We start from the raw sequence: 20,763 nt of genomic DNA, 5'->3' as shown, positions 1-20,763 counted from the left end.
ACATGGTGACCCACAATACAGACCATCTTTCCAGGCCTCCCTTACAGATAAGAGCCACAAGACTGACCAATGGGGTATTAGTGGAATGTGTGTGCAACTTGTAAGATGCGTGCTTAAAGGGAGATATCTGCCCTTGTTCCCTTTCCTACTTCCTGCTGGAAGGAATGCAGATGTAATGGCTGGAGCTTTGCAGCCATTCTAAAATGTAAGGCAAACTTGAGAATGAAGGCCACAAATGGCAGACCAAAAATGTAGAAGGACCCCAGGTCACCACACTAAACCTGGAATGCCTACAACTCTTTCAAGAAAAAGACACAACTCTATTGTTTTAGCCACTGGTATTTAGGCTTAAAGATAATCCTTAGGGTCAAACTCAACTTAAACAGCTCTTAAATAGAGAAGAGAAATAAAGGCAATCTAAGTATTTAAAAGTAAGACTCCCACTCAGTGGGTGACAAGCACATAGCAGATTCCTGGCTTCATCTCCAGATGTGCCATGGAATGCAAAGAAAGGTGGAACCTACCCACGTGAAATGTTTTCTTCTTTCTCTTTGTCTATTGCTCTCTTTTGCTTGTTTGCTGTCTAAAGAGATATTGTGGAGATGCATCACATTTTCTAACTTATGCAAATGTTGTGAGCACATACTAAGTGTCAAAAATGCTTTTTCTTAGTATCTCTGCTTTATAGTTAAAGAAACCGCGGCTCAGAGAGGTAGCGCCACACAGCTGGGAAGGAGAACCTGCCCTGGAGAAGAGACAAGACAGAATCCTTGTCCAGGGAACTTCCCGAGGCGCTTGGTCTCCGCTGGCATGGTGGTCCCTGCTACAGACTCCTAAAAATGGCTCAGGCCCGGAGGGGCTCCATGTGCCTTCAGGATGTGGCCACGGGGACAGAAAGGGGTCATCCAAGCACAGTCTGGATGGAGACCAGCCGTGAGGGGCACCAGCCTCCTCCCTGCAGCAGAAGCCATCTTCCTAGAAGTAAGGCTGGCACCCAAGACCAAGCTAACATCCCTCAACCTGACCTGCAAGCCCACCAGGGACCTGGGGTCAAGGCCTGAGCTGCAGAGGCCAGGGAAGGAAGGGGAGAAGCTAGCATGGGCCCTGGAGACGGGGGGAGAGACGGTTTCCCCACAGGGGAGTGGTGGGCTGTGTCAAGACCAACACTGGGAGGCCAGGCCGGAGGAGCACAAAGAACTGCCTGGAGGCTTCACAGAGAAACAGCTAGAATCTGACTCCTTCCAGGAAAGATGAGTGAAGAAACCACGATGAGTGACTGAAGAGACAGGAAGAATAAAGGATGATGCAGGACAAGGCAGTGGGAGGGGTGGGCACGTCTTGGAGCCGTGATTCGTCAAGTCTGGAGTCCAACCATGGGTTGGGGTAGGAGCAGATCAGAGGGAACTTGAAGCCAAGGTGCGCCCAAGCCCAGGTTGGTGAGCGGCATCACCTGGTGGCCAGTTGGGGCATGGCACCCCAGACACCCAAGGGACTCAGCCTTGCAGGGCTCAGCTGGAGCCCCTTCCGGAGGGCACCTTCATCATCTCCCTCAGCACCCCACCTACCCCCCATTTAAAGACCACTATTGTTATTTCAAAGGGTGATACCTGCAGTTTTCGCTTTCACATAAAAGGAAAATAAAAGCATCCTGCAGTTTGCTGTTATTGATTTGCCCCAGACTTACTGGTTCTCCACCTGGAAGCAGGAAAAGTCACCCAGGAGCATAAAAAATCTCACCCTCGGGCCCCAGCCGCAGAGGTTGGAGTTGATTAGTCTGGGCCGGCCTGGGCGTTGAGACTTTTTTTTCTTCAAACCCTTAACATGCAGGCAGGGCCGAAGACCTGGGCTCCAGGTGCTCGCTCTGCAAAGACAGATAGCTTCAGGATAAACCTCCGGACCCCCTTTCCATTTGTATTTGCTGCTAAGCTGCTCCTTATGCATAAATGGGGTCTGCAAGGAGTGCAGACGTCTCTAGCCCTCCCAGCCCTCTGCAGATGAGACACAGACCCCAAGTCCAGGGACTTTCAGGGCTGAGCTCTCAACCCCCTTGGCTGCCAAAAGCTGGGGGGCCTTGTACACAGCATTCACCTCTGTGGGCCTCAGTTCCTCCTTCTGTGATCTGGAAGAGAACAGTGGCTCTGAGTTTTTCTGAGGTCACTGGCCCTTTTGAGAATGATGTAAGCAATGGGTCCTCTCCCAGAAGCATTCCTGTGAGGTGACCACGGTGCCCGTGACTACGGATGGCTCTGGGGCTCTAGCCCGACAGCTGGGCTATATCAGCCCCTTAGGTCCTCACCTTGACCCCATGCGCTAGGTCCTTTGATTAAGTCCTTTTACACATGGGGAAACTGAGGCACAGAGGGGTTAAATAATTTGTCCGAGGTCACACAGCCGGTAAATGGCGGAGCCAGGTTTGGACCCAAGCATGCTGACCCAGGCTTGCATTCCGAACCACTCGGCTGCTGACCCCAGGCATCTGACTCTGGAATTAATAAACAAGTTTTATGATGAGGCGGGGAACTCCACGCCATCTGTGCACTAAGGGTGATTCACCAGTGACTTCTGGGTGTTACAGATCAGGAAACACAATTGGGGAATGGACAGGACAAGCTCTGTCATGGACTCTTTGTGGCCTTGGACAAGTGATCTTGCCTTTCTAGCCTCAGTTTCCCCCCGAGAAGAAGACAGAACTGGCCCCTACCCTGTAGATGGGTTGGAGGAGCACTTGAGATTGGAAAACGCATAATAGGTGTTCATTAAAGAGGCTCACATGGATACACACAAGAACAATCTCAGGGCATTCACCCACCTAAATGTTCTGCCCCTAGTGTGGGCAAGGGAAATAAACTGGAAGAAGACAAGAAAAGCCACTGAGAGCTGGGGACGGTGCCTCTGTAGCACCTGTGAGTCCCCGAGGAGGAAGTACTACAGGAACCACCGGGGCTGGGCGTGGGGGCTTGCAGCTGGAATCCCAGCACTGTGGGAGGCCAAGGCAGGCAGATCGCTTGAGCCCAGGAGTTTGAGACCAGCCTGGGCAACACGATGAAACCCCATCTCTACAGAAAATACAAAAATTAGCCGGGCATTGTGGTCTAGGCCTGTGGTCCCAGCTACTAGTGAGGCTGAGAGGTGGGAGGATCGCTGGAGTCCGGAAGGTCGAGGCTGCCGTGAGCCATGATCACACCACTGCACTCCAGCCTGGGTGACAGAAACCCTGTCTCAAAAACAAACAAAAACACAGAAACCAGATAACCAGCCCCAGCTCCTGACATCATCAGAGTGATGCCACGCCCTGGCATCCCCCTCCACGTGGCGCATGCTCTTTTTTTTTATTTTTATTTTCTTCAGTTCTCTGATGCTGATTCAGAAAATAAAAATGTAGAGGTCCAGGTGGGCTGTGCCTGGAACGGGGAAGGTGAGGGAAGTCCTCTGTCTCAAAGGCCTCTTCGGAGGACGCTCTGGTCTTGCCAAGTTTACAGCTCCTCCCTGTCAACATCAAGTCAGGTCCCCAACTCTGTCTTGCTCATCCACCCGGCTTCCACTTTTTTTTCTTTCAAAAGACAAACAGAGAAGTTTCATTTTCTTTTTCTCCTGAAACCGAATCTGGCCGGCCTGGCTAGGCATCTATTTCCAGGCTGTAAGCAGCTGACACCTGCCCGGTGGAAGCTGGCATTCCTCCCCTTGTGGGTTCAGAGCTGCAAGAAGCACCAGGCTCAGCCACTTCAGAAGCCCCAGCCTCGACCTAGCCCACCCTCTCAAGGCCACAGTGCAGAAGCCTGCACACCTGCCAAGTCTCTCCGGCTCCTTGCAGCTGCTGTCAGCATGGCCCAGGCTCCTGCTGACCCGGGCAGAGAAGGTATAGTACTTCTTCCTTCCAAGGACCAGCGGTAGCTCCTGGGGTGAGATTTCTACTTCTCTTTCCTCCTGTTTTGCTTGGTCCAGATCATGATGACAATAGCAGTATCCTAAAGAATAGTAGACCAGCTGGGCATGGTGGCTCACGCCTGTAATCCCAGCACTTTGGGAGGCAAGGTAGGTGGACTGTTTGAGCTCAGGAGTTTGACACTAGCCTGGCCAACATGGCGAAACCCCATCTCTACTAAAATTACAAAAATTAACCGGGCATGGTGGTGCATGCCTGTGATCCCAGCTACTCAGGATGCTGAGGCTGGAGAATCGCTTGAACCCGGGAGGTGGAAGTTGTAGTGAGCTGAGATGTCGCCATTGCACTCCAAACTGGGTGACAGAGTGAGATTCCGTCTCAGAAAAAAAAAAAAAAAAAGAAAGGGACAGCATAGCCATCCTCCTTCGACAGCTGACTATGCCCCAGGCACCTCGAAACATGCTTTCCAAGCATTTCCTGATGGCCTGCAGGGACAAGTGCCATGTCATTCCCATTTTATAGATAACTGAGGCCCTGAGAGGTGAAATGACCCTCTCGGGGTAACACAGCTGGCGAACGCGGGTGCTAGCGTCTGAACACCCATGTCACAGTCATATCGAGAACAAAGCGGTTTGCTTTGATGAGATACATGTGTGCCTTTGTTCCCCCTTGTTGCATTCTTTCCTCAACTAACATTTCATTCATTTTATTCCTGCAAGAGTCGCAATGAAAGCCAATAGTGTATCAAGTAATTGCTGTTCTCTAGGGTCTCCACTAAGCGCTGTGGACTGTAGGTGAAGTGTGGTTTTGCGGTTTGGGGGATGTGTTTGTTTTGTTTTTAATCCTCACCAAAATCTTTGAAGTAGTTCTTACTGTCTCCATTTCACAGAAGGGGAACCTGAAGCCGGAGGGGAGGTCACACAGCTAGTAGTTGGCAGGGCTAGGAGCTCAAACCCAGGAAATCAGCCATCAGAATTTTAAAAAACCAACACAGAGTGTGCCTCGGGAGGGCTAATGTCAGGGTGTGGCCCAGGAGCCGGGCTGGCCGCCGAGGTCCTGTGGAGCTTCCTCTTCGGGGACTCACGGGTGCTGACGCAGGTTCCGGACTCAGCCCTCGCTGGCTTTTCTTGTCTTCCTCCCCAGTTGATTTTCCTTTTGTGACCAAATTATTGCCTACACCTGCTCCATTTTACAATTTCCCATTTTCAGACACAGTAGCCTGGGACTCAGCGGTCGAGGCCAGCCCAGGGCCCGTGCTTGTCCTGCATCTACACCTCTGACCCCCATCTCTTCTGGGGTCCGTGGAGCCGAGGCAGTGGCTCCCTAAGGTCAGCCTTCCAGAATCAAAACTGCGGCCAGGTGCAGTGGCTCACGCCTGCAATCCCAGCACTTTGGGAGGCTGAGTTGCGGGGATCACCCAAGGTCAGGAGTTCGACACCAGCCTGGCCAAAAAGGGGAAACCCTGTCTCTACTAAAAATACAAAAATCAGCCGGGTGTAGTGGTGCGTGCCTGTAATCTCAGCTACTTGAGAGACTGAGGCAAGAGAATTGCTTGAACCCAGGAGGTGGAGGTTGCAGTGAGCCGAGATCACACCACTGCAGCCACAGACTAGGCAACAAGAACGAAATTCCGTCTCAAAACCAAAAAACAAAAAACTCTGCGAGACAAGGTGAAGCCAGGTGTGAAGTCAGGTGCATGGAGGTGCTGCTGGCTGCCGGTGGGGGAGTTTGGTGGGCGCAGGAGTGGGAATTCCCAGGTCTTCTAATTGCTCTTCACCTGCACACGGCAAGCCGGTCAGCGTTGTAACCATCAGGGTGAGGCACAAACTGATTCTTCCCTCCCCTACAAGTGCTGTGACCAAGGAACCCTGGGCAAACCTGGAGAATCCTCTGAACAGGAAAGAAAGCCCAGATGACAAAGGACTGAGTCACTGTCCTGGAAGGGGAACTCAGGTCTTTCCAAGAAGGGCTCTCCCACGCACTGCCCTCAGGTTCCTTGAAGCAGAAGCTTCCTGGTGACAGGTGGGGCCCCCGCCCACAGTGGCTCTCCCAGGCTGCTGGCTGCCAGGTGCTGCCCATACCCTGTGTCTGCCCCAGCCTCATCTCTGGGCAGAGCAGCTGGCTTTGATCTTTTAATCATTGTGTGAGCTAATGGTTTTGATTTTTAAGAGCTGCCTCAGGAGGAGCAGGGGCCATTTGGAGAATTCCTCCTTGAACCTCTTGGGGTCCTGCTTAGTCCTCATTAAACTCAGGCCAGGAAACAGCAGCACATTGCCAACTGGCCAAGGAGAAGCTACCCGGGCCCTGCCCAGGGTCTATTGGGTAAACATCTGTCCCTAGAGACAGACACTCACTCATTCAGTCCTTTTTTTTTTTTTTTTCCAGAGATGGGGTCTTGTCCAGGCTGGAGTGCAGTGGTGCATTCATAGCTCACTGCAACTGCTACCTCCTAGATTCAAGCGATCCTCCCACTTTTAGCCTCTTGAGCATCTGGGGCTACAGGCATGTGCCATCGTACCTACCTGATTTTTTTCTTTTTTTGTAGAGATGGGGGTCTCACTATGTTGCCCAGGCTGGTCTAGAACTCCTGGCCTCTAGGGGTCCTCCCAGCTCAGCCTTCTGATGTGCTAGGATTACAAGTGTGACCCACCACTCCTGGCCCCATTCATTCATTCATTCATTCACTCACTCACTTATACATTCAACTGCCATTTCCTGAGCACCTACTGTGTGCCCAGCACTGTGCTAGATGCTGAAGGTACAACAGTGAACCATGCAAGCACAGCAGGGGACACTAGGGGACGTTCTGCAGGGGACCCACACACAAGCAGCATCCCAGCCACTCTGGGACACAGAGACAGGCTTTCCCTAGGAAGTGGCATCTGAGGAGGCCTGGAGTTTGAGTAGACATCATACAGGTTGGGGCGTGAGGGAAGGGTGCTCCTGGCAGCAGGAACAGTGTGCACAAAGGGGCTGGGGAGAGTGGGGCTGAAGGGAGCACAGACAGGCCAGCACTTGGAGGGAAGTTGGGGGCAGGTGCAGGCCAAGCTGGGTGGTTGGCAGAACCAGATCTGGAGGGTACCTGACTGGAGCTGGCGGGCCAACGGGGAGCCTATCACTGCACCTAGGAGATGGTGAAGAGGAAGGGGGTGGTGCTGGCAGAAAAGAGAGGAGTGGGGGGATTCCAGAGAATCCAGGAATGGCATTTCCAGGGCTCCACGACTGGGCACTGGGGGAAAGGTCTGTTTCTGATGTCTGGTCGGTCTCTGGCTTGGATGGATAGTGGCGCCATGGATGGATGGTGAGCTGAGAGGAGGGCACTCCCGGGGAGGATGGCGATGGGCATCAGGTAAACCCAGGCAGGCGTCCCAGGCAGGACTTGCCTTTGCGCTCTCAGGTCCCCCTGCCTCCCTCTGGCTCCGTCCTTCTGCCCTCTACTCCCCTCTGCCCTGAGGACACCTGAGAGCTGAGGAACCCCACTGCCCTCTGGAACCCACACCTGGGGAGGGCACAGGCGAGGCGGCACCTCCCCTGGCCGCCAGGCTGCCCAGCCAAGGCCATTTCTGATCAGCCTGCATGCCTCTCTCTGGGCAGACGCAGCTGCCCTGCTGCTCTTAGGGGGCATCTGCTGGGGTCCTTGCCGTTTCCTCTGCCCTGGACCCCTCTCAAAAAGGGGCCTACGTGCCTCCTGGAGCCTCCAGCCTGGGCTCAACTGTGGGGACCCGGGAGACTCAGTTCCCCTCTCTGTCCCCCGCTCGCTCCCCCAGGCCACCTTGAACAGAGAATCCTGCAGGTGCTGACAGAGGCTGGCTCCCCGGTGAAACTTGCCCAGCTGGTGAAGGAATGCCAAGCACCCAAGAGGGAGCTCAACCAAGTCCTCTACCGAATGAAAAAGGAGTTCAAAGTCTCCCTCACAGCCCCCGCCACCTGGCGCTTGGGCGGGACTGATCCTGAAGGCGAGGGTCCTGCAGAGCTGGCCTTGTCCAGCCCTGGTAACTGCCACCCCGGGGAGGCGGGTCTGACCCTGCAGGGAGCATCCTGGCAATGGACAAGCACAGATTTGAGCCTGGGTTCGAATGTGAGCTCTGCCACATGGGAGCTAACAGGTTTCCTCTCTGTGCCTTGGTTTCTTTTTCTGGTTGATGGAGCTCACAGCAGGGCTGCTTGGTAGGGGTTGCTGAGAGGAGGCCCTGCGTCAGGCTCAGCCCAGCCCTGCACACAGGAAGTACTCGGCAGAACACTAACAATTATGATAGAAAATCATCATGATGGAGACAGCAACGACGCCATGGTCCCAATCACAGAACATATGCAGTCCCACCAGCCCCCCTTTTCTAGCTTTACAGCCCACAGCCAGAAGGAGCTGCCATTTATCATGCACTTAAGATTAGCCGGGCACTGTTTTGGGGTTCACCCAGCCCTCACACAACCCCAGGAGGCAAAGGAGGCTGAGCCCCGGAGAAGTTAATCAGCAGGAAGCCGCAGCTGCCAGGGTGCAGGCAGGATTTGAAGTCAAGTGTGTTGAACTCTGGAGTCTGAGTTTGCAACTACCGGCATTGCCACTCACCCCTAGGGAGCTGCCCACCTTTGTGGGGTGGAGGCCTGGTGCTGTCTTCTGTCCCCCACCCCTCTGACCCATCTTTCTTTCTGCAGCCGAGAGGCCCCAGCAACATGCAGCTACAATTCCAGAGACCCCTGGCCCTCAGTTCAGCCAACAACGGGGTAAGTTTTTGCATGTCCCTTCAGTTCCCGGGACACAGGATCCCACTCCCCAGGAACCCCAGGCCCTCCTTGAGGGTACAAGATCTCACCAGTGTTCAGGGGCCCTGTCCCACCCACCAGGCGGCTCCCATACTGTGGTCAGAGCCAAGACCCAGCCCTCACAGCAGGAGAATCTGAATGGCTGAGCAGTGATTTCTCCAGTCAGACAATAGCTGACCCTCACCATGCACCCGCCACGTGCCAGGCCCAGCGCAGAGCACTCTGTGCACATCCCCCACCCTCAGGGCACCTCTGCGGTGCGTCATGATGACCCCGTTATCATGACACCCATTTTACAGATGAGGAAACCAGGCCTTGAGGGGCTGGGTCCAGGGCCACACAGCTAGGAAGCGGTGGGGCAGATGCAAACCCTAGGACTACTCCCTAACCACCTGGCCATCCTGCCTCCCAGAGGAAGACATCTACAGGTTTCTCAAAGACAATGGTCCCCAGAGGGCCCTGGTCATCGCCCAAGCACTGGGAATGAGGACAGCAAAAGATGTGAACCGAGACTTGTACAGGATGAAGAGCAGGCACCTTCTGGACATGGATGAGCAGTCCAAAGCATGGATGATTTACCGCCCAGGTAGGCCCCCGGCTGCCTGTGTCTGGGCTGCAGAGGGAAACCATGACACTAGCGCTTGGTCTTTGCTGGGTGCTCTGCTGAGCAGCTCACCGGAAACTGCTAGAAGCTTCTGGAGGTCCTACTGACAATTCACTGCAAGGGCTTCCAGGAGGAAGGGATGTGCTGGCAAGATTAACCAGGGACAGCTTTTTGGAGGCGTGGCCCAAGGTCTGCAGTTGCAGAAGGCCAGTGAATGGGACGGAGGTGGCCCATTCCCAATGTTCTCAGCTCTGGGGTGCAGGGATCAGTCTGAGTTTGGGAATGGTTTTCTTTGAGCACTTTGCTCAAGTTGGGGTTTAAAAGTTGGCAGAAGAGAAGGCAAGACTAGGCTTGGACCCCTACCGGCTGGAGCCCCAGGGTCAGCGCAGGGTCAGCTTCCCCGTGAGACCTAACACACACAGCGCCAAGATCCAATAGGTGCATGGCACTCTCAGGGGTCCTTGAAAATGTTTTAATTTTAATTTCATTTAAAATCAGAAGAAATGAATACTACAATAATAATTAATATCTAAAAATGGGCCAGGCACGGTTGCTCACGCCTGTAATCCTAGCACTTTGGGAGGCTGAGGCAGGCAGATCACCTGAGGTCAGGAGTGACCAGTCTGGCCAACATGGCGAAACCCCGTCTCTACTAAAAATACAAAAATTAGCCAGGTGTGGTGGCGGGCGCCTGTAATCCCAGCTACTCAGGAGGCTGAGGTAAGAGAATAGCTTGAACCTAGGAGGCAGAGGTTGTACTGAGCTGAGATCGCGCCATTGCACTCCAGCCTGGGCAACAAAAGCAAAACTCTGTCCCCAAAAAAATAAAATAAAATAAAATTTAAAAATCCAGCCTGGGTTATCCTTGCTATACAATGTAATTTAAATATTTGTGTATGGGGGAAGGGCCCACAAAGGCACAGGAGCTGAGACCCCGGAGTGTGGTGATGGGCCCCGCACAGTCTGGGCAGGTGCCTGCCTCAACCCCTGCGGGGCTGACTCTGCTACTCACGACGGGTGCCCGAGGGGGTCTCAGCATCCTAGGGCTTCTGTGAGGAAGGAATAATGCGTGACAGCCACCAGATTTTAAACACTAGTGACAAATTCAAATATTGAAAATGTCATGGGAGCCAAACACGACCGATCTGGCCCAATGGGCTGCTGTCTCTCGGCCACTACTCAAGGGAAAAGGGCAATGGTGCAGGTGCTCGGGGGTCCGGGCTGTGGCTGCCCCCTAGGGAGAGCAGTGTGGGGCCCCTGCGGTCCTCCTAGCCAGCAATCATGGCGGCCCAGCCATGGAGGCAGCAAAAGACACAGGTAGGGTGACTCACAGTGGCTATTTTCAAGTGAGGCTCCCTCTGAGGTACCTGTGGTGTCTGTTAAACACCCAGCTCTGGCCTCCCACTTGGCCCTACTGACTCGGAATGCCCAGGGTATTTTAACAAGCTCCCCAGGAGAATTTGGTGCTGCCGACTGGTATTGGGAACCCCTGACCCATAGAGAGGGGCGAAGGGATACAGTTGAATATTATTTTGCAGAAGATTCTGGAAGAAGAGCAAAGTCGGCCTCAATTATTTACCAGCACAATCCAATCAACATGATCTGCCAGAATGGACCCAACAGCCGGATTTCCATTGCAAACTCCGAAGCCATCCAGATTGGACACGGGAACATCATTACAAGACAGACAGTCTCCAGGGAGGACGGTGAGTCACCCAAGAGAGCCCGGGGAGGGGACCTCGGTGGGCGGCCACCTGATCCTCTGGGTGGGGGCAAAGGGTAGGGATGGGGAGTGGGGGGATTCTGCCCTCCAAGGGGAAAGGATTGCTTTCAGACCCCCACAGTCCACCTTTACGGCCGTCCTGAGAATGAGGACACCTGGATCAAAGCTCTCCTGATTTCCCTGTACTCTGATACTTTCTACCTCATTTTAAAATTTAATTTAATTTTTATTTTTCTAATAAAATTTTAAAATTAAGATGGGGTATCTCTGTGTTGCGCCTGACCTTATGCCTCATTTTCAATGGGGTCCGGTGTTTTTCATGAGAAACAACTCAATTGCCTTTCCCTCCGCGGAATGCTACAGGGGAGGTTATTGTAGTACCGTATTTGTTCTGAGACACACTACTTTCCCCCACATTTTAACAGGCTGGAAACTGGGGTGCATCTCACCACCTGTGGCATCCTAGTTTGGATGAAATGCGGTGTTGCACTTTGAGCACTTACCCTGTGCCAGGCACTGTGGCAAGAGGGGACAGAGCCACCTGTCAGCCCAGCCTTGTCACCTGTGAGTGACAGCATCAGCCCCAAAGTCGGGACACTCCCTGTAACCTTGGGAGAACCTTTCCCCACTGTCAGCCTCAGTTGTGAAATGAGGAACCTTGTTCTAGAATCTAGATCATGGTTTCCCTAGCTTTAATCTTCTGAGCCCCACCTTCCTGGTTCTGGCCATACCCATGTCTGATTATTTAATTAATGTTGTTGAGTAGTGCACCTTTTTAAAAATTTATTTTAAAATAATTTTATAGTATTATTTTAAGTGAAAATAATGAAAAACACCATAAAAATAAATGTTGTCCCTGGCAGTTAAAACACTGCGGGAGGCTCTGAGCCTTTGGTGTTGGCACCAAACGAGACTTGGTCCCCATGAGGTCAGAAGGCTCGGGAGTGACTGGGAATCAGAACAAGGAGCTCATTGTTTGGGTTTGTGAGTGTCCCTGCAACACCCAGGACCAGCCCCGCTCCTGAGAACTCAGGGAGCCCCAAAATGAGCTATTCCGCCAGGTCCTCTTGCTCTCTAAGCCAGAGCCTGAAGTCTTTGGCCGCCAGTTCGATGGTGTCCAGGAAGAATTCAGAGGACAGGCCTGCGTGTGGTGGTGAGGGAAAGGAAGAAGCCTGCAGTAATCTCCGGTGAGGCTGTGCCACTGTCCCCTGCCAGGTTCCGCCGGTCCACGCCACCTCCCTTCAATGGCACCAGGTGATTCCTCAACTTGGGGGACCCTAGTTGATCCCTGGGGGCCCCAGGACATCCACATGGAGCGGTCCATACTGAGACGGGTGCAGCTGGGACACAGCAATGAGATGAGGCTTCACGGCGTCCCATCCGAGGGCCCTGCCCACATCCCCCCTGGCAGCCCCCCAGGTAACTGGGATCTAGAGGCCAGACCCAACTCTGCCACCCCGTGGGTCCTCACTGGAAGGAACTGGAGCCAGAATCTTTTTGGGAAGAGAAGCATGATGGGAAATTCCTTTCCTTCCACCAGGCAGCTGAACCAGAGTAGAGCAGGTGGAGCTTTTAAAGCTAGCACTCTAGGCTGGGCGCGGGAGCTCACACCTGTAATCATAGCACTTTGGGAAGCCAAAGTGGGTGGATCACCTGAGGTCAGGAGTTCGAGACCAGCCTGACCAATATGGTGAAACCATCTCTATCAAAAATACAAAAAAAAAAAAAAAATTAACCGGGCATGGTGGCGTGCGCCTGTAGTCCTAGCCACTCGGAAGGCTGAGGCAGGAGAATTGCTTGAACCTGGGAGGCAGAGGTTGCAGTAAACGGAGATCGCACCACTGCGCTCCAGTCTGGGTGACAGAGTGAGACTCCATCTCAATAAATAAATGAATAAAATAAAGCTAGCACTCTGGATCCCCATCCCCTACGACCCACTGCAGGAAACCTCAGTTTCCTCATTTGTAAAATGAGCAGAGAAGCAGAGGCTGGGCCAACTGGAGCACGGTGATGGTTTGAGACTGGAATGGTGTTTAGGGAGGATGGAAGACAGGTGCCGTACTAGGAGCTGTGGCTGCAGTGACCAGAGGGCCCCAGGCAGAGGCCTTCCCCACACTGGGAATGCAGAGATGGGCTGGGGGAGAAGAACCAGCAGAGAAGCCAGAGAGGGAGGAGGAAAGCAGAGGCCCCGGGAAAGGAGTCTCCAGAGAGGGGCCAGGCTGGTGAGACCAGGGAAGCATCTGTGGGGTTCAGCGAGAGGGATCTTGGTAACCTTGAGGGGGTGGTTTCTGGGGGCCAGGGAGCAGAAGAGGTCTCGGGAGTGGAGGGGGCGGGACTCAGTGTGGATGATTCTTCAGAAGTTTGGGTGGGAAAGGGCAGAGCCAGATGGCAGGAGCTGGGGCCAGGCTGGGAGCCCCCATAAGATTTCAACCAAAAGTGGGGGCCAGTGTTCCAGCACAGTGGGAAGCAGGCAGCAGAGGAGAGAGGAGCTGAATCCCAGAGGAAGACACTGACGTCCAGATCAGCCGGGCGGGATCAGTGGGGCAGACCCACTGCGGGATCAGTGGGGCAGAAAGACGCTTCCCAGACAGCACAACAGCACGAGCGGAGATGTGGCGGGTGGAGGTGTGGCGGGCAGGCACAGGCTGTGCTCCTGGGATGGTGTGGGCCACTGGTAGGAGGTCTGGGGAGGAGGGTGAACCAGGCTGGGGGTCAGGGTTCCCGGCCACTGTCCAGCTGCTCCTGGCTCCAGGCCTCTCTCCCTTTGACCCACAGTCTCTGCCACTGCTGCCGGCCCAGAAGCTTCGTTTGAAGCAAGAATTCCCAGTCCAGGAACTCACCCCGAGGGGGAAGCCGCCCAGAGAATCCACATGAAATCGTGCTTTCTCGAGGACGCCACCATCGGCAACAGCAACAAAATGTCTATCAGCCCAGGGGTGCCTGGCCCAGGAGGAGTCGCAGGGTCTGGAGAGGGGGAGCCAGGGGAGGACGCAGGTGAGCTAGGGGGCAGAGTGGACCCCTGTGTGTTCTCTCTCTCTCCCCACCTTCCACTCATTCATTCATTCATTCTCATCGATCATTCGCTAATCTCTGGTTTCCCGGAGTCTGGAGGCTGTGCCCACCCATAGCAAGGAGCAGCAGCTCTAGAGTCAGCGTGGAGGCTCCGTCCCCCTAGTGGAGGGACCCACCCAAGTCATTTCACCCAGGAGCCTCTGTCTCCTTAGCTGTAAAGTGGGATGGCAAGAATAGCCTGAAGCAACTCCTACAGTGGTTGCAAGACTGGGGTAAAATCTGAAGGCGAAGCTCAGCCCTACACCAGCCCTGCCAGCATTCAGGAGATAGGAGTGTTATTGTCTCATCATTGTTGTGGTGATTGTTTTGGGCCCGAGAGAGGTGCCGGGTTGCCATGCAAATAAGGTTCTGCATCAAGGCACAGGCTGACCTGCTGCAGTGGAGATGCCACACATGGCGGCCCCGCCTGCTTGAAGCCCAAGTCTCATGTCCGGGTGAGGGTAGCAGACCGGGGTTTCTTTTACCTCAGTGCTGAGTCGTCCCTTGGGCTCCGTCCTCATCTGTGGGGTTGAACTTAGCACCAGCAAGCAGAGGGGCGAGAGAGGGTACAGAGAGCCGCTGTTGTCTTTGACCAAGCCCACCCACTGCATCTGTGCTGTTCTGAGGGCCTGCACTTAGCCACGGGGGGTCTGGGAAGTGCCGCCTGTGTCAAGGCAGTCTAAGCCCAGCAGAGACTCAGGGGAGGGGCTCCACTGCCAACAGGAAGAGGGGAGAGGGGAAACCAGCGCGGTTCACCGTCCCAGCCACCGTTTGGTCCCTGGAAGCTGCACAGGCTGGTTGCAGAGCCTGAGGATTCCAACTCTGCAAAAGGGAGCTCGGGGCCTCGGGTGGGGGCAGCTGGAGAGTTGGGCAGGTCCACGCAAGGTGGGGAGGGCCAGGGCAGGTGTACCTGGTGGGTGGAACAGTGTGGACAATGGCCTGGAGGTGAGGACATGACAGTGTGGGAACCCACAGGGGTTTGAGGGTGACCTGAGCGTGGAGAGCAGAGCCAGGGCCTGGCTCCAGGCTGCAGTCGATGCTAAGGCAATTGGAAGCCATGGGGGGCTTTGAGCAGGAGAGGGGCTGGATGAGATTTTTGCCTCCCATGTGAAAAAAGAATTAGAAGGCGGATTTCCGCTCCTACCCTTTTGGGATCTGGAATAAGGGATCACACCCAGTCCCACCAGTGGGTAGAAAACATGGATTCACGGAATCTGGCGGACTGGCCGGCATCCACCCTCCAGTGCCTGAAGGCCCAGGGGATGCATGTCCTGGAAGTCCAGAGGGTCTCCTCACCCCAAGGGCCGTGTCCTTGCTGTCCCAGCACACTGAGGAGACCCTGGCCCCACGTGTCTTCAAACTCTCCCTCCAGGACCCCTGGGAGCCCCATGCACATGTGACACCTGCAGAACGGGGACCAGGAGCGCATTCCTCAGGACCCAGGCCATGAGCATCTGGGAGCATGGACTTCCTTCCAGCAGCAAAGGGAGTCTCTGAGACCTCCAAGGCCACTGGGGACCCTTGGGAGGGCATGTGCCACCAGATGGGGATCCGGCTTAGGACCCCACAGCACAGGCTGTCTGCAGAGCCCTGTGGGTCTCAAGCCAGACCATTGAAGACTTCTCTTTCCGGAAAGAACACAGCACTGTGTTTTTTTAAAAATAGCCACACTTCTGGGTGTAGTGGCTCATGCCTGTAATCCCAGCACTTTGGGAGGCCGAGGCAGGTGGATCATGAGGTCAGGAGATCAAGACCATCCTGGCTAACACGGTGAAACCCTGTCTCTACTAAAAAATACAAAAACTTAGCCAGGCATGGTGGCGGGCACATGTAGTCCCAGCTACTCAGGAGGCTGAGGCAGGAGAATGGCGTAAACCTGGGAGGCGGAGCTTGCAGTGAGCCAAGATCATGCCACTGCACTCCAGCCTGGGCGACAGAGCAAGACTCTGTCTCAAAAAAAAAAAAAAAAAAAATGGTCACACTCCCAGATTTGCCCTGCAACATCCTGACATTCTTCCCTGAGGTTCTAGCAGAAGAGCTGATGACATCTTTGCCCCTTGCCCTGACCCACCCACCCCTCTTTGTCCCCAAGAGACATCAATAGGCATAGCTCAGAGATATTATGGGTGAGTTCCAGACCACCCCAATAAAGCAAGTCATGCAAATTTTTGATTTCCCAGTGCATATACGAGTTATATTCACACGATGCTCTAGTCTATTAGGTGTGCACTGAGTCACGTTATATCTAAAAAACAATGTACATACCTTAATTTTAAAATACTTTATTGCTAAAAATGCTAACCATCACCTGTCTTCTGCCAGTCATCATCTCTATGCTGGTGGAGGTCTCGCCTTGATGTTGATGGCTGCTGACTGATCAGGGTGGCGGTTGCTGAAGGTGGAGGCAGCTGTGGCAATTTCTTAAAATAAGGCAACAATGAAGTTCGCTGCAGCAATGAACTCTTCCTTTCATGAAAGCTTTCTCTGTAGCATGCAATGCTGTTTGATGGCATTTTACTCATACTAGAACTTCTTTCAAAATTGGAACCAAGACTCCCCAACCCTGCTGCTGCTTTACCAACTAGGTTTATATAACAGTCTAAATCCTTTGTTGTCATTTCAACAATGTTCGCAGTATCTTCACCAGGAATAGATGCCATCTCAAGAAACCACTTTCTTTGCTCATCCATAAGAAGCAACTCATCTGTTCAAGCTTTCTCATGAGATTGCAGCAATTCAGTCCCATCTTCATATTCCACTTCTAATTTGTGTTTTCCTGCTATTTCCACCACATTTGCAGTTGCTGCCTTCACTGAAGTCTTGAACCCCTCAAAGTCATTCATGAAAGTTGGAATCAACTTCTTCCAGACTCCTGTGAATGTTGATAGTTTGACCTCCTCCCATGAATCACAAATGTTCTTAACGGCATGTAGATTGGTGATCTTTTCCAGAAGATTTTCAACTTACTTTGCCCAGATCCATCTGAGGAATCACTCTGTGTTGCACTTATGCCCTCATAAAATATATTTATTGAAGAATAAGAAGTGAATGTTGAAGTTACTCCTTAATCCATGGGCTGCAGAATGGATGCTGTGCTAGCAGGCATGAAAACAATGTTAACTCTTTTTTACATCTCCATCAGAGCCCGTGGATGAACAGGTGCATTGTCAACGAGTAGTAAAAAAAAAATTTTTTTTTGGCCCTCAACCCAGGATCCGGAACACTCAGATCCTGTGGTACGGACGATGAGCAGTGAAATGTTCAAAGGAATATTTTGTTTTCTAAGCAGTAAGTCTCAATGCTAGGCTTAAAATATTCAGTAAACCAAGCTATATACAGGTGCTCTCATCTAGCTTTGTTGCTTCATTCATAGAACATAGGCAGAGTCGATTTAGCATCATTCTTAAGGGCCCTAGAATTTCCAAAATGGTAATTGAGGAGAGGCTTCAGCTGAAAGTCACCGGCTACATTAATCTCCAACAAGAGAGCCTGTCCCCTTTGAAGCTTTGAAGCCAGGCATTGACATCTCCTTTCGAGTTATGAAAGTTCTAGATGACATCTTTTTTCAATAGAAGGCTGTTTCATCTACATTGAGAACCTGCTCTGTTGTGTAGTCACGCTCATCAATGATCTTAGCTAGAGCTTCTGGGTAACCTGCTGCAGCTTCTCCATCAGCACTTGCTGCTTCACCTCACACTTGCATGTTATGGGGACGGTTTCTTTCCTTAAACCTCATGAACCAACCTCTGCTCACTTCCAACTATTCTTCTGCAGCTTCCTCACCTCTCTCAGCCTTTAGAATTGAATAGAGCAAGGGCCTTGCCCTAGACGAGGCTTAGGTTTAAGAGATTGTTGTGACTGGCTCGATCCTCTATCCAGACCACTAAAACTTTCTCCACACTAGCCACAAGGCTGGTTCACTTTCTCATCACTCATGTGTTTGCTGAAGTAGCACTTTTAATATCCTTCAAGACCTTTTCCTTTGCCTTCACAATTTGGCTAACTTTTGACCTAGCTTTCAACTTGTCTTAGCTTTGGACATGCCTCCCTCACCAAGCTTAATCATTTCTCACTTTTGATTTAAAGTGAGAGACGTGCAACTCTTCCTTTCACTTTAGCACATAGAGGCTGTTTGGGGTTATTTATTTATTTATTTATTTATTTATTTTTGAGATGGAGTTTTGCTCTCGTTGTCTAGGCTGGAGTGCAATGGCACAATCTTGGCTCACTGCAACCTCCACCTCCCAGGTTCAAGGGATTCTTTTGCTTCAGCCTCCTGGGTAGCTGTGATTACAGACCTGCACCATCACGCCTGGCTAACTTTGTATTTTTAGTAGAGATGGGGTTTCTCCATGTAGGTCAGGCTGGTCTTGAACTCCCAACCTCAGGTGATCTACCCACCTCAGCCTCCCAAAGTGTTGGGATTCTAGGCGTGACCCATGGCGCCCGGCCCATTGTAGGGTTATGAATTTTCCTAATTTCAATATTGTTGTGTCTTCAAGGAATAGGGAGGCCTGAGGAGAGGGAGAGAGAGGAGGAGATGGCTGATCAGTGACAGGTTAGAACACACAGATTTATTAATTAACTTCATCATCTTATACAGGTGATATTTGTGGCACCCCAAAGCAAAGCAATTATAATAGCAACATCAAAGATCACTGGTCACAGATCACCATAACACATATAATCAAAATGAAAAAGTGTGAAATATTGTGAGGATTACCAAAATGTGACGCAGAGACAGGAAGTGAGCATATGCTGCTGGAAAAATTGGCACTGATAGACTCGCTTCACACAGGGTGCCACAAACCTTCAACTTGTGAAAAATAAGTGCAATATCTATGAAGTGTAATAAACCAAAGTACAATAAGGTAAAGTGAGATAAAATGAGGTCTGCCTGTCACTTCCTCCTTGAGTGGCGGGCGGGACCTTATCCTGAGATGTGTAAGGCCTGGAATGGTTTTTGTTTTGTTTTGTTTTGTTTTGTTTTGTTTTGTTTGAGGAAATTGCTAATCAGAGACTGTCAGTGCCAGAGCATGTAGAGCCGTCTTTTGGGGTCCCTGGGAGGACTGGGAGAGCCCTGGGATGGGGGCTTTCTGGTGTTATTTCTGCTCCTCCATCTCACTGCTGTGAAACTAGGACAGGACTGGCTACATGATCTGGGGCCCAGTGCAAAGTGAAAAGGTGGGGCTCCCTGTTCAAGACTTTGTACAAATCTAAAGACAGTAACAACAAAGGCTCAAGCTGAGCTCGAAATCCTTCCAAGAGCGGGTCCCTGTGGAAATGCCCAGGCCACGTGCCCATGAAGCTGATCCCCCATCTTCTCTTCCCTAGGTCGTCGTCCCGCAGACACACAATCCAGAAGTCACTTTCCTCGAGACATTGGTCAGCCCGTCACTCCCAGCCACTTGAAGCTCACCCCCAAGCTGGAAACTATGACTCTTGGAAACAGGAGTCACAAAGCTGCAGAAGGCAGCCACTATGTGGATGAAGCCTCACACGAGGAGAGCTGGTGGGGAGGTGGGATTTAGTGCACAGCCTCACGTGGGGCTTGGACACAGGCTGGGCGTGGGCGCATGCTAGGGAAACTAGCCTGCTGCTCTCTGCATTCCTTAGCGTCTTGTTTGACCTGCTTGCTTCCAGACATAACCTGCATGAATCAGTTTTGGGGGAATGGACCTGGCATGGGGATGGGTTCAGGCCAGGTCTTTTGATGGCCAGGAGTAGATGACAGGGAGTTGCCTTGGGGAACCTTTGGTGTGCCAAGAGGAGGTGGGTAGATGGGAGTGGGGCTCGGTTCCCCCAGGCCCAGGGGAATCTCTCCACTCTTTCCTGGGCTCGGGGCATCTGCCTGGAGTTACCTTCCATCATGGCTACCTGCTGTGGTTTGAATGTTTGAGTCCCAACAAAATTCATATCAAAACATAATCCCAACTGGGTGCAGTGGCTCACGCCTGTAATCCCAGCACTTTGGGAGGCCGAGGCGGGCGGATCACGAGGTCAGGAGATCCAGACCGTCCTGGCTAACATGGTGAACCCCGTCTCTACTAAAAAAAAAATACAAAAAATTAGCCGGGCGTTGTGGCGGGCACCTGTAGTCCCAGCTACTCCGGAGGCTGAGGGAGAAGAATGGTGTGAACCCGGGAGATGGAGCTTCCAGCGAGCCGAGATCGCGCCACTGCACTCCAGGCTGGGCCACAGAGCGAGACTCCGTCTCAAATAAATAAATAAATAAATAAATAAATAAATAAATAAACAAACAAACAAACCATAATCCCCAGTGCAGTGGTATGAAGAGATGGGGACTTTTGGAGGGGATGGAGTCAGGAGGGCGACTGGGATTAGCGCTGCCATGAAAGGGCTTGAGGGAGTCTGTTAGTCCCGCTTGCCTGTCCGCCATGTGAGGATGCAGTAACAAAGTGCCATCCTTAAAGCCAAGACCAACCCCTCATCAGACACTGACTCTGCTGGCACCTTGATCTTGGCCTTCCCAGACCCCGAAACTGTAAGCAATAAATTCCTGTTGCTCATAAATTACCCAGGGTGAGGCATTTTATTATAGCAGCCTGAGCCAACTGAAACACGGCCCCACTCTCTTTTCACTTGAGGTCTCACTTCCTCAAGGCCCATTGTGGCCACCTGACCTCCTTATCACCCGACCTTTCTAGAATCTTCTCTCCTCAGCCTTGATCTCTCAGGATTTTTTAGCTGGACTCCCAAAGAGAAAATTCTTTCCCACCC

The 20,763-nt window shown here is 52.4% G+C and overlaps 1 protein-coding gene across 10 annotated transcripts; it reads left to right on the top strand.

Annotated features, from left to right (window-relative positions):
* The first annotated feature begins 3,580 nt into the window (after window positions 1-3,580).
* ZBP1 (Z-DNA binding protein 1) lies at window positions 3,581-20,556 on the top strand. 10 transcript variants are annotated; one of them, XR_002940887.3, is made up of 9 exons: window positions 3,598-3,856; window positions 7,651-7,875; window positions 8,537-8,605; window positions 9,057-9,230; window positions 10,790-10,954; window positions 12,187-12,390; window positions 13,747-13,965; window positions 16,823-17,310; window positions 19,357-20,556. XR_002940887.3 is itself a non-coding variant. In XM_009437455.4 (8 exons), the coding sequence occupies exons 1-8, from the start codon at window positions 3,823-3,825 to the stop codon at window positions 19,551-19,553; spliced, it is 1,287 nt and encodes a 428-aa protein (XP_009435730.2). In that variant the 5' UTR covers window positions 3,595-3,822; the 3' UTR covers window positions 19,554-20,556. The 10 variants fall into 10 exon arrangements, 5 of the variants coding, with proteins under 5 accessions (XP_063658736.1, XP_003317051.2, XP_009435730.2 ...); XR_002940888.3 differs by having other exon boundaries at window positions 10,787-10,954; window positions 12,187-12,225; XR_002940886.3 differs by having other exon boundaries at window positions 10,787-10,954.
* The last annotated feature ends 207 nt before the right edge of the window (window positions 20,557-20,763 follow it).

This window comes from Pan troglodytes, chromosome 21 (assembly GCF_028858775.2).
Source record: "Pan troglodytes isolate AG18354 chromosome 21, NHGRI_mPanTro3-v2.0_pri, whole genome shotgun sequence".
NCBI lineage: Eukaryota > Metazoa > Chordata > Mammalia > Primates > Hominidae > Pan > Pan troglodytes.
This window is presented reverse-complemented; position numbering and strand designations above follow the sequence as displayed.